Here is a 13,765-nt window from a genome sequence, read left to right as displayed (position 1 = left end):
ACCGTAACTAGTAAACATTTTAAGGACCTGCTATATAGCCTTTTAGTACCCTGAATGCACATTGAAACATTGAAAACTGAGCAATAAAACCTGGCTGATGGTTCCTGGTGTCCTAGAAGAAAGTAGGTTTGTCGCCGAGTCCCTCTGTCAGATCACTTGGGCTGTTTTACTGCGGAGACCTCTTCAGATCACTAGTTTTCTATACATAATGTCCAGAGTCTTGTTACTGAATTGCTCAATTTGTCCTCCTCAGGAATCAATTTGCAAGTTACCATAAAACTGAAGTACTGTTCAGTAAGCCATGAAATTAGAAAAACGAAGTACTGGAATTCTCCGCCAGCTTGCTCATTTCTCTTCTCCTAAATTCATTTTATGTTTGTTCATTTATTTTGTTTGCTTTTAGCTTGGCTTACTTATGTGCCCCTCTGCATTTCAAGAGGCCAAGGGGACATTTCAGTTTGTTGAGGTGTAAAAGCTTTTTTGAGTATTGATCTACATCTACACCACAGCAATCACACAATACCGCAGAAGACACATTATGCATGTAGGACTTTCGTCTCCGCTCAAAAATCATGTTCTGAGCGGACACCGAATGGACCCCATTATAGTTTATGGGGTCTTTAGGCTCCGTTACGCTTAGTTAGGTCTCAGTTATCTGCAGAATCCGTCCTTTCGTTCTCCTGCTCCTCAACGGAGACGGAGAATGGAAAGGAGAAACGTGATGTGAAAGGAGCCTAAGTTAAAGATCCAGCCTGTTTCTGGTTTAGACTTTTTTTAAAATAAAATCCCCCCCCCCCCCCCCGTCTTTCCTAACAATTTCTGTCCCGCTAAATGAAGTGCCCACACTCAAACCCCGATGTTTTTCCTTATAGTGTCGAGACAGGGGGTGACCATCATATTTTCTGTGGATATTATAAATATGTTCCCCACTCTTTTATTCAGCGCTCTTTTTGTTCGCCCGATGTACATTTTGTTACATATATAAAAGATGCTTGTCTTGATGGTAATCCAAAGGCACTTTATTCGATATTCAATATAAAAACATCCAGGTACGGAATGCAAGACTTTGTACCTGGATGTTTTTATATTGAATATCGAATAAAGTGCCTTTGGATTACCATCAAGACAAGCATCTTCCTTTTTTATATATCGCTTTGCTTGCTCCCAGCTCGGGTGAAGGAGCTGTTCCGTGCTTCAACATTGGAATCCTTGGCAGGTGTTACATGGACAAGTTAATGAATTAACAACCCCACGACTTTTCCATGTAATGTAATCTCTTATTTCATACACGGTTGTACTTCACTATTTTTCACTTGTATATTTTTTCCAGATTTTTTTGTGGTTTTCAACTTTTTCATACATCGCAGACCCCACATGGAAAAACCTTTATTGCTTCTTTCACTTCAGAGACATTACTCTGCGTGTTTACACATTTATTTGTTGGTGCCGCTATGTTTCCCACATTTCTGGCTTTCCTATATATACGTTTTGGAACTTTTGGGATATAATCACAATTATTTAGTTTTTTTTCAGAATGTCCCAAAGTTTTTTAATTATGTATTTAAGCATCTTAGTCTGGAGGTTATATTGTGTGATTATTGGTGGTATTTCAAAATGCTCTCCCTCCTCATTCTCTCTTTTATCTTCACTTTTTTTTATTATTATTTTTAATTAACTCCTGTCTTTCCAGATCAGCCACTTCCATTTTTTGTTCTATCAGTTTGCCCCTGTTGTACCCTTTAGCTTCAAATTTACATTGTAATACCTCTGCTTTCTTTCATAGTCCTCCCTTTGTGTGCAGTTCCTTTTTATTCGCATAAATTAACTGGGGAAATAAAGCTATTCACATCTGTCGGTTTATCATAGGTTTTAGTGCATATTCTGTTTTTCGCTATATAAATGGTCAAATCTAAGAATTTTGAAGCAGGTATGCATTTACATACTTGGTGAGAGTGCAGTGTTTGTACAGCCACTTCTGTTAATGGTGTTGAGTAGTTTGACATAGCATCACACGGAACCATATTACTTTTGCTATTTTGTGTCTCTGTGCAGTAGTGGCGATACTGCTGCGGTACCGTGGCGATAGGAATATAGTATAGAGGAGTAAGCGCCAGTGATTTAATTTATGATAATGCCTGAGCCTCATCATAAATGAGTCGCATCAGCAGGAAATTCCTGTGTGCAGGTAGCCTTACAGTCTCTTGGTGAGGGCACTAATTTTTAACTATTTACAATCTGAATTTACAGTCCATGCAGTATATAGTAATCCCAAAGGGGACCTGCAACCTGCCTCCATGAATGCAGGACAAAGGATCCCATTCTTGTGATAGGTGATGGACACCTCCTTAAAATCCTTATCTCCCCTAACATCTGCTGTCCAGGGAAAGTCAGGAGGCATAAATACACATTGGTATTAAACGTTTATGGCCAGCTTAATCCTATACACTAAACATGCAGATAAGGCTCTAGACGCAGCTCTCATGGCCTGTATGAAAGGTGGTTGAACTCCATCATGTCCTGGAAACTGGATGTTTTTTTCTTTATTAAAAAACGAAACCATATACATTTTTTTCAGAACACACTGAAAAGGCAAAGAGATTGGAGAAGTATATGGAGTTAATAAACCATCTTCCCAAAGTCAACCGAGCTACACTGGCCGCACTGATTGGTCACCTCTATCGGTAATGAGCTTCACAAATATAATCTGATGCTTTCTGTATCCAATCTACCGTTTCTGTATATTCACTTCTCTTCCATTCTTTATGTGCTAGGGTCCAGAAATGTGCAGACTTAAACCAGATGTGCACCAAGAATCTGTCACTGTTGTTTGCTCCCAGCTTATTTCAGACCGAAGGAAAAGGAGAACACGAGGTGAAGATAATGGAGGATTTGATAGACAACTATGCCAGTGTCTTCTGTGTAAGTGAAGTCTTTGTTTGTCATTTATTGGGTGTTGGAGTCTATTGGTCAGACAATATATCTCATTTGTGTGACACGAGACCAAGAGAAGGTATAAAATAATGCATTTAAAAGGTTTTTCTCATGAAGAGAACCCCTGGCCATATTACCTATTAGAGCATGTAGACATCATAAAGGGGAGTCCCAAATTGAGAGTCCCATTCTTTAGAGTTACACCCGATTTTGTGAACTCTTGGATTACCACCCGATTTTGTAAACTCTTGGATTACAAAGAAAAAAAATGGGGGTTATGGCTCATTCACACGACCGTTGGTGTCCTGTGCCCTTGCTGTGAACTGCAAATTGCGGTCCGCAATGCACAGGCACCTTCCGTGGGGCAGGCGCATGGGGATCGCAGACCCAGTCACTTGAATGGGGATCGCAGACACATTCACTTGAATGGGTCCGCAATCCCTCCGTTCCGCAAAAAGATAGAGCAAATTCTATCTTTTTGCGGTGCGGAGGCACGGAACGGAACCCCAGAAAGCACTCCGTATTGCTTCCGTAGTGTTCTGTTCCTTGCTTCTATTCCGCATCTCCGGATTTGCGAACCCATTGAAACCCATATTTGGTATTGCCGCGACTGTGACAGCCGGCTCTATAAAAATATTACATCTTTTATCCCATCAGGTGAATGGTGAAAAAATTTAAATAAATAAACATTAGCCAAAACAGCTTTTTTTATTTACCTCACCTCCCCAAAAACATATGACCAGATTTATCATTAGCTCAAGTCAGAATAATGGAGTGAAAAAGTCCCAAAAATTTGCGCAATCGCTAAAACTGTTCCAAAGTTTGCAACTTTTTTCTGCTCTGCACTATGCTCGCCAGTTTTCTGAAAGTGGGCGTGTTTTCTTATGTAAATTAATCTCTAGACAGATTTATTATTGCGACTATTTAAAAAGTCGCAAAAAAAATAGCAATTTCACTCCAGTGAGGACCATGCTAATCTTATGAGACTTTTTAATAGAACATGCAACTTTTTCGTAAAGACGTGCGACTTTTGTAAAGCTGCTTACTGACGGATAAACTGCTACCGTCAAACCACATTTATTACAGTCTTAAAGGGCCGATCATAAATCTGACTTGGCTAAAACTGACTTTAGCCATATGTGAAAGTGGAGTGAGCTGTCAGAGTCATGATAAATCTGGCCCATAATGTTAATCGATCAAAAGTCGGATGTACCCCAAAATGGTAGTAATAAAAACATCACCTGATACCACAAAAAATTAGCCCCAAGACAAGACCATAGCCAGAATTTTTTTTAAAATATGGCTCTAGGAAAATTGCAACACAAAAACATGATTTATTTTTCTAAAAATGCTGTTATTGTGTAAAATGTAAAAAAATAAAATAAATAGACATATTTGGTATTGGCGCATCTGTAACAAGTGGCTCTACAAAAATATCACATGATCTACCCCATCAAGTGAACGGCGTAAAAAAAAAAAACAACAACAAATAAACAATTGTTTGGGGTTGGATGATACAGACACTTTTTTTTCACATATTTGCAATATGTTGGACCAGACACCAAAGTGACAAGACAAGTGCCAGATACTTTGTGAATATGGCACACATGCTTGTCATTTCCATTTACTTCATCTACTATTATACTGTACACAGCTGCTGACAGGTGCTTTAAATTGCTGAGCTCCTGGTTTTGAGGGCTGCAAGAGTGGGGCAGCTAACTATTAGTTATAACCCTATCCTGGCCTCAGGCACACAACCACATTTTTAGTATTTTAGCATTTTTTGCGGATCGGACACGGACCCATTTATTTCTATGGGGCCGCAAAAAATGCGCAACGGTTGCACAAATTGTAGAACTGTCTTACTCTTGTCCATTTTGCAGACAAGAATAGGCATTTTAATAATAGGGACAGAAGAAAGTGCAGGATGCACATGTCCAGTATCAAATTCCATACAGCGGCATAAGCTGTATGTATTCTCAGATTCGCATACAATCAGGCAAACGTTCCTGCAGAGGACTACATTTACAATATGACAAGTTCCCTTGAACAGGCAGATCATCTCTGCTACATTTGTATATGAAAAGATCTAAAGTTCAAAACGTTCCTGGGCCTGCATTGTATGCATGTATTTCTTATTTAGAAGCTGAAGCAATTATGGGCTGCCCAGTTTCATCAGAGATTCTAGCCTGCACTGACATAGATATTCTCTTTCAGATTGATGAAGAGCAAGTAACACAGATGGATTTAGAAAATAGCCTCATTACTACTTGGAAAGACGTCCAGGTAACGAGCAGTAGAGTTGGTGCTGGGCACATCTGACTTCTGATATTTTCTTTTCTCTGCTGAGTTATCAGATGCTAAGGCCCCTTTCACACGGGCGAGTTTTCCCCGTGGGTGCAATGCGTGACGTGAACGCATTGCACCCGCACTGAATCCTGACCCATTCATTTTAATGGGGCTGTGTACATGAGAAGTGTTTTTCAAGCATCACTTGTGCGTTGCGTGAAAATCGCATCATGTTCTATATTCTGTGTTTTTCAACCAACGCAGCCCCCATAGTAGTGAATGAGGTTTCGTGAAAATCGCATTGCATGCGCAAGCAAGTGCAGATGCAATGCGATTTTCATGGATGGTTGCTAAGGAGATGATGTTAATAAATAGGGATAAGCCCCGGGACCCCATTAAAGTCCATTTACTTTATTGTTTTCCATTATAACATGGTTATAATGGAAAATAATAGCATTCTTTAATACAGAATGCTACGTAAAATGTCCATTGAGGGTTAAAAAATAAATAAAAAACTTACCTCATCCACAGCCGTTATCGTCTTCTTTCTTCTTCTTGCAGGACCTGCAAAAGGACCTGAGCTGATGGCATTGCGCTCACCACGTGGTGAGCGCGGTGATGTCAGTGCAGGTCCTTTTGCAGGTCCTGCAAGAGGAAGAAAGAAGACGATAATGGCTGCGCGATCAAGTGGATGAGGTGAATAATTTTTAACCCTCAATGGACAATTTTACTTAGCATTTTGTATTAAGAATGCTATTATTTTCACTTATAACCATGTTATAATGAAAAATAATAAAATCTGCAGAACACCGAACCCAAGCCCTAACTTCAGTGAAGAATTCCGGGTTCAGGTCTGGGTACCAACATTCAGTTTTTTATCACGCGCGTGCAAAACGCATTAAAACACTTTGCACTCATGCAGAAAAACTGAACAACGCAATAGCAGACAAATTGCATGCAAACTCGTGCGGGTTTCCCTGAACCCGCCCGCAACGCATCAGGACTGAATCCGGCACGCTCGTCTGCAAGAGGCCTTAATGTATGAAGAAAACCACTCTTCAATGAATGCAATAAGACACAAAGTTCAGCTGCTGTTTTCTCTCCCCTCCATAGCTGTCACAAGCTGGAGATCTCATTATAGAGGTTTACTTAGAGAAGAAGGAGCAAGATTGTTGTCTCACCTTAAAGGTCAGTAATTATGCAACCACTTAAAATGTGACACATCTTCAATAATACAATTGTCACTTGCTCTGCATCTCCTGTGTTGTTGGCATGCATCTAATGACACAGCTTACTAAAGGAGTTTAGGTATTTGTATAGTGCCCTTTAAAAGGGTTGTCCCACCATAACAATTAGTGGTTACTTGTCTATCTCCAGAGGACTAAAGGATCCCTATTCTCATGATCAGTGAGGTTTCCAGAATCGGACTCCGCTGATCCGATACTTATCACCTAAGTTGTTATGGCGGGACATCCCCTGTAACTTTATGTTCTGTCATGAAATTAGAGTGTATTCCAGGGCTGACCTTAGTGGAGTATCAGCTGTCATAAATGAAAGTGGAGGCCACTGTTCGTGATGGCCTGGCCTCCTGTAACACCCTTAGTTTATTGATTATGCTTCAACAGATTATGGACCACCTAGAATTTCCAGAAATAAAAGGCCACAATATAGTACTTTAAAGCTCCTTTAGCATTGATTTCTCTGATTACATAAAAAGATGCAAATCACCCTGTTGCTGCCTCATCACCATGTCACCATATCTCTATAGAGCCACAGGTGATGCAAAGTAAAGTCTCAGCAGTGGCCCACGGCAGGGTGCTCTGTTCCAGTGTAGCTGGTTTAATAAAAGAATTTGCCATATGAGTCATGCTACTGAAATGTCATTCCCACTTAGGTTTCTCCAGTCATGACCGCTGAAGAACTCACCAATCAGGTACTGGATATGCGGAATATTCCAGCCAGCATGGACATCTGGTTGACCTTTGAAGTGTTTGAAAATGGAGAACTTGGTAAGCGATGATCTCTATTTATCACATTTTATTGAGATAACTTAGAACTATAAAAATAACTTTATCCTAGTAGTCTTGTACTCTCCCCGTTTAGTTAGTTTAGTTAGTTGTTTTTTTTCAGAATATGAATGACCTATCCTTAGGATAGGCAATTAATATCAGATCGATGGTATCCAACTCTTGGCATCCCCACTGATCAGCTGTTCGAAAGAGGCTGCAGAACTTAAGCGACTGCTGTGGCCTTATCAGCGTTCACATCGGTCCATCTACTTGCATGTGTGTAGGTAGATGGATCGATAGAAACAAGGAAGAGGCTGCACCACTTTCCATGAATTCACAGCTGATCAGCAGGGGGTGTTGAGAATCTGATAATAGGACATCAATATTCTGAAACCAGAAAACCCTTTTAAAGATTCTACCTTACTTACCTTATGAAATAATAATGGAGTAAGGCTAACTTCACACTTGCAGCAAAGCTTACCGGGCGGCTGTTCTGTATCCGGCATAGGTAAATAGTGCCACATGCCCACCAAACCTCTTTGACTGTAATGGGATCTGGCTGAGATTCGGCTGGACAAATACTGCTGCGCACAGTGAATGTCTGCATCTACGCTGGGGAGCTGCTGGATCCCATTACAGTTAATGGGGTCTGGCGGGCATGCGGCACTATCCAGCAATGCCAGATCTGGAGAACACCGGCAGTCTGTCGGATAGCAAGTGTGAAGTTAGCCTAAGAATAGATATAGATTGATAAAGGTACAGGCAGGGGTGTGGTCATAGAGGGTGCAGAGGTAGCAGTCACATGCAGGTCCTGGAACCTGTAGGGGCCCAAAGTTCTATGTAGGTGGGGGCCATGTTACAAATTTTGCATTGGAAGTATACGTTACATCTCTGCAGGTCATAATAGGGATTTGATGTCAGGAGTGCTTTCTATGCATGTGAGTATGTTCCCACATTTATTCCCCTATTATCTTTATCTAGAGAGACCTTTACACCCGAAGGAGAGGGTCCTAGAGCAAGCTCTACAGTGGTGCAAGTTGGCTGAGCCCAGTTCTGCATTTCTGCTAGTAAAGAAGATGTCCTTTGGTGAAGGAAGTTGTCTGTTCACAGGTAATTTCCAGCTGTATGATATACTTGTGGTAAGGAGGGTTTCAGAGGTGACATTTTGGGAGAACCACTAGGAGCCTTCAGTAACATTGCATTTGCAGGTCACAGTATTTACTATAACATTACTGTTATAGAAAGACTGTACAGTTTGCTGCTGGCTGACACAAATGGCTAATCATAGATGTAGGTGCATTCATTGGTATGTCGGAGACTGGGTAAAATCTAGCAAAGAGGAAGGGGAGGGAAGTTGTATAAATAAAAGACCCATTACTCCAAGCAGGTGAGTATCGAGTCTTTTATTTTTATACAATTACCCCTTGCCCAGCTAGACTTTGTCCCATCGCGGACAACCCCTTTTAATTTATACAAATAATTTGTTAGGATGGTAACTCACAAAATAGATCAGATGTAGTAATAAGCCTCATTAATTTTCCTGAATTAACAAGAAATTCTTGTTAGGTGCAAAAAGAGAGAGCCCAAAATGTGGATTGTTGAAGTGCAGAGAGGAATCTCCGAAGCTGCTGGGCAGTAAGTTCCAGGACAGATACTTTGTGATCAGGGATCGCAAGCTGCTGCTTCTTAAAGAGAAAAAGGTATGCAATAATCTAGAATTTGGGCTTTTTACAATATATGAACTACTTTTACTCTGTCAGTATTTAGCCAACACCAGCAATGGGTTCAAAGCACAGAACAAGTCCAGTTCCACTCTTTTGACTTACAAATACTGGGGCAGATTTACATATACTGTCTAAAATATAAACCGTCTAAAGATGTGCCAAATTTATCACAGTGCCTCAAGCTGGATGATACATTTGCTGCATGGCTAAGCAGTATTCTTTCACTATTTGTTGGCTTACTTTGCCTAAACTTTGTTGCACTTGGTGCGCTGACCTCTTTTCTGCTAAACCACACTCCCTTGTCAAACAGGACCCAGTGGATTATTCTTTCTGGCATATTTATCTCACAAATAGGTCTAAAACTTAATGTGACATTATAGAGCAGGAGGGGCTGAGAAAATTAATATATAATAATATGGGAAACTTCAGTATAACTTGCATTTAATTTCCTGCTCTTTCTGGGCTTTGAAGTCCAGGAGGCGGTCCTATCAGTGATTGACAGTTTTCTCTGTATGCACAGTCATAGAGTGAAGGATGTCAGTCACTGATAGGACCGTCTCCTTGACTTCAATATGGGGGTACTATATCTCCTTATGGAGAGTGCTGAGTAGGTGTAAGGAGCCTTATAGGCCAGGCAACGCTCCTCTAGGAAAAATGTATGTGAATTAGCTCTTTTCTTTTTCCCAAAGGAGCATTGCCTGGCCTATAAGACTCCTTACACCCACTAGGCACTCTCTAAGGAGGAATATTACCTCCTGAATCGTGACCAAGGCCTATCACCTACTTAAGCAAATAGTCTCTGCTCTGCACTGAGGGGCAATCACCCTGAAACATCTGGTGCCATTAGATGTTTAGCTTAATTTTATTTTTTTGCCCGAAGGAGCCCACCTGGGACCCCACCACTCAGCTGTTTGAGAAGGCAGGGTCACTCCTAGTAGCGCCGTGGCCTTCTCACTGCTTCCTTCAGGCTAGTGACGTCAAGACTGTTTCATGTCAATGGGGCTGAGCAGCGCTCAGTACACGTGACATAGACGTAATGTCACTGGTCTGCAGGAAGCTGCTCAGAGTAGTGCCGCTACCTTCTCAAACAGCTGATCCGGGATCCCCACCGATCAGATACTGATGACCTATCCAAAGAAAACATGTAATGAACCCCCTTTTAGGCTCTTAACCCCATTGTTTATGATCAGCCTTGAGGCATGAGTAAAGAGCTAACTGCTATTCAGATGAAATAAAGGCATACAGCAATATCTCATTGAGCCACATGTTTACCAGTGTTTGTCCCTGCACAATTAATGTTTCTTTTTCCATATATATATATATATATATATATATATATATAGAGCCCACCTAGTGCCATACATTGCCAAGGATTGTCATAGAATGCCCATAAAGGCAAACAGTACCCTCAATGTGCTCCATAGTGACAAGCAGTGCCCACATAGAAGCATACTGTGACTGTTCCCTCCAAGACCCAGATGCTGCCACCACCCTATATAACACCACCATAAGTACAGCTCTGGACACTGTTGCCCCCCTTACACACAACAAAATCCAAAAAATCAACAGACAACCCTGGCACACCAACTTGACCAAAAAACTCAGACAAGCTTCCAGGGCTGCTGAGCTGCGATGGAAGAAATCCAATTATAAAGATCAATTCACCGCATACAAGCAATCCCTCCTCATATTAAAATCCTCACTCGCTGATGCAAAACAGGCCTACTTGTCTACTCTCATATCTTCCCTGGCCCACAGCCCTAAACAACTTTACAATTTTAACACTTTTAACTCCCTTCTCTGTCCCCCAGCGCCCCCACCCTCTCCTCTCTTCTTAGCTGAGGGCTTTGCCAAATACTTCAAACAAAAGATAGTCAACATCAGAGAAAGCTTCAGTACACATTCCCCACAGACCCTTTACACAACTGCTCGGTCCTCTTCTACCAAAACCCGCTTCTCCACCATTACAGAAGAAAAACTATCCACTCTACTCTCCAGATCACATCTCACCACCTGTGCACTTGACCCAATCCCACCCCACCTCATCCCTAACCTCACCACAGTGTTTATCCCAGCCCTAACTCATCTCTTTAACCTATCACTAACCTCTGGTGTCTTCCCCTCTGCTTTTAAACATGCTACCATTACACCCATCCTCAAAAAGCCTTCACTTGACACATCTTCTTTGTCCAGTTATTGCCCCATATCACTTCTTCCGTATGCCTCAAAGCTACTTGAACAACATATCCATTCTGAACTGTCCTCTCACCTCTCCTCCTGCTCCCTCTTTGACCGCCTACAATCTGGTTCCGACCCCACCACTCGACTGAGACTGCCCTTACCAAAGTCACCAATGACCTACTAACAGCCAAAACAAAAAACATTACTCTGTCCTCCTTCTCCTTGACCTGTCCTCTGCCTTTGACACTGTCGATCACTCCTTTCTGTTGCAAACTCTCTCATCTCTTGGCATCACTGAACTGGCCCTCTCCTGGATCACATCATACCTCACAGACCGGACGTTTAGCGTCTCCCACTCTCGCACCACCACCTCCTCCTCTCATTCCCTCTCTGTTGGTGTCCCGCAAGGCTCTGTCCTAGGACCCCTGCTCTTCTCTATCTACACTTTTGGCCTGGGACATCTCCTAGAGTCCCATGGCTTTCAGTATCACTCTTATGCTGACGACACACAGATCTACCTCTCTGGTCCAGATATCACCACCTTACTATCCAGAATCCACACAATGCCTATCTTCCATATCATCCTTCTCCTCTCGCCTTCTAAAACTTAACATGGATAAAACAGAGTTCATCATCTTTCCCCCATCTTGCTCAACCCCCCCCAACAGACCTATCTATCACGATCAATGGCTGCACACTCTCCTCGGTCAACCAAGTCCGCTGCCTTGGAGTGACCTTGGATTCTGCCCTCTCCTTCCGACCGCACATCCAAGCCCTTTCCACTACCTTAAACTCAAAAACATCTCCCGCATCCGCATTTTCCTTAACTTTGAATCTGCGAAAATGCTTGTACATGCCCTCATCATCTCCCTCCTAGACTACTGCAACATTCTCCTCTGTGGCCTTCCATCTAGCACTCTTGCACCCCTCCAATCTATCCTCAACTCTGCTGCCCGACTAATCCACCTCCCATCCTGTTACTCTTCTGCCTCTCCCCTCTGCCAATCCCTTCACTGGCTCCCCATTGCCCAGCGAATTCAGTTCAAAATACTAACAAATACATACAAGGCCGTCCACAACCTGTACCCTCCCTACATCTCTGAGCTACTTTCCCGATACATCCCCACACGCAATCTCCGATCCTCACAAGACCTCCTTCTCTTCTCTCCTCTCCTCTTATTACCTCTTCCCACAATCGCCTTCAAGATTTCTCCTGTGCATTCCCCACACTCTGGAAATCACTACCCCAACATATCAGACTCTCACCTACAGGAACCTGAAAACCCACCTCTTCAGACAAGCCTACAACCAGTGACCCTGCTGCCTCTATACCGCCATGACCAACTTCACCTGCACCTACTGTGTCCTTCTCCCATACCATGTAGATTGTAAGCCCTCGCGGGCAGGGCCCTCTCACCAGTTTGTAACTCTTGTTTATGATTAGTGCAATTGTCTGTATTATGTATGTTTACCCCTTTTCATATGTACAGCGCTATGGAATGAATAGTGCTTTAATAATAAATAATAATAATAATATAGAGACAAATAACGCCAAAATAGTGCCACTGCTGCATATGGCATAACTGTCTCAAAGTGATACTTTGAAATAATGTCAAACAGTGCCCAGAGAATACCAAGTAATTCCAAAATCTGGTGACTTTTGCATTCATAAAGTGGCTACAGACCTGTCATGTCATCCTTACATTCCTGTGAGGAGGATGCACAGTGCAGAAAAGTGATGCTGCCCTCTGATGGCAGTAGTTAGTAAAGCGTCTAATATCTCATTACTGATATCACTTGTTTTACCATAGAGAAGGTTTTAAGTGCTGAAGATCAATCTTAGATAAGGCCTCATGCACACGACTGCATTTTATATTCGTTTCGCATTTTCTGAGGATTGCTCACTGACTCATTTACTTCTATGGGTCCGCAAAAAAAAACGGACAGCACACAGATGTCATCCATGTACTGTTCCACAGTTAGGAACATATTGAGGAAATGGAAGACCGCAGGCTCAGTTCAAGTTAAGGCTCAAAGTGGCAGACCAAGAAAAATCTCGGATAGACAGAAGCGACGAATGGTGAGAACAGTCAGAGTCAACCCACAGACCAGCACCAAATACCTACAACATCATCTTGCTGCAGATGGAGTCACTGTGCATCGTTCAAACATTCGGCGCACTTTACACAAGGAGATGCTGTATGTGAGAATGATGCAGAGGAAGCCTTTTCTCCGCCCACAGCACAAAAAATGCCGCTTGAGGTGGGCTAAAGCACATTTGGACAAGCCAGCTTCATTTTGGAATAAGGTGCTGGGGACTGATGAAACTAAAATTGAGTTATTTGGCCATAACAAGGGGTGTTATGCATGGAGGAAAAAGAACACAGCATTCCAAGAAAAACACCTGCTACCTACAGTAAAATATGGTGGTGGTTCCATCATGCTGTGGGGCTGTGGGGCCAGTGCAGGGACTGGGAATTTTGTCAAAGTTGAGGGACGCATGGATTCCACTCAGTATCAGCAGATTCTGGAGACCAATGTCCAGGAATCAGTGACAACGACCCTAAACACTGCTCAAAATCCACTAAGGCATTTATGCAGAGGAACAAGTACAATGTTCTGGAATGGCAA

At 42.3% G+C, this 13,765-nt stretch overlaps 1 protein-coding gene across 2 annotated transcripts in view; it reads left to right on the top strand.

The window, feature by feature from the left end:
• ARAP3 (ArfGAP with RhoGAP domain, ankyrin repeat and PH domain 3) overlaps positions 1–13,765 on the top strand; it is an 83,176-nt gene that overhangs the window by 59,609 nt on the left and 9,802 nt on the right. For both annotated transcript variants that reach the window (XM_044274038.1, XM_044274037.1), the window contains exons 21-27: positions 2,576–2,681; positions 2,772–2,919; positions 5,149–5,217; positions 6,334–6,408; positions 7,115–7,229; positions 8,211–8,339; positions 8,796–8,929. In XM_044274038.1, coding sequence (XP_044129973.1) covers positions 2,576–2,681; positions 2,772–2,919; positions 5,149–5,217; positions 6,334–6,408; positions 7,115–7,229; positions 8,211–8,339; positions 8,796–8,929 — 776 coding nt within the window. The remainder of the gene's footprint in view (positions 1–2,575; positions 2,682–2,771; positions 2,920–5,148; positions 5,218–6,333; positions 6,409–7,114; positions 7,230–8,210; positions 8,340–8,795; positions 8,930–13,765) is intronic.

Source organism: Bufo gargarizans, unplaced genomic scaffold (assembly GCF_014858855.1).
Source record: "Bufo gargarizans isolate SCDJY-AF-19 unplaced genomic scaffold, ASM1485885v1 original_scaffold_1406_pilon, whole genome shotgun sequence".
In the NCBI taxonomy this organism is placed as follows: domain Eukaryota; kingdom Metazoa; phylum Chordata; class Amphibia; order Anura; family Bufonidae; genus Bufo; species Bufo gargarizans.
The sequence above is the reverse complement of the archived record's forward strand: the minus strand, read 5'-3'. Positions and strand labels throughout refer to the sequence as shown.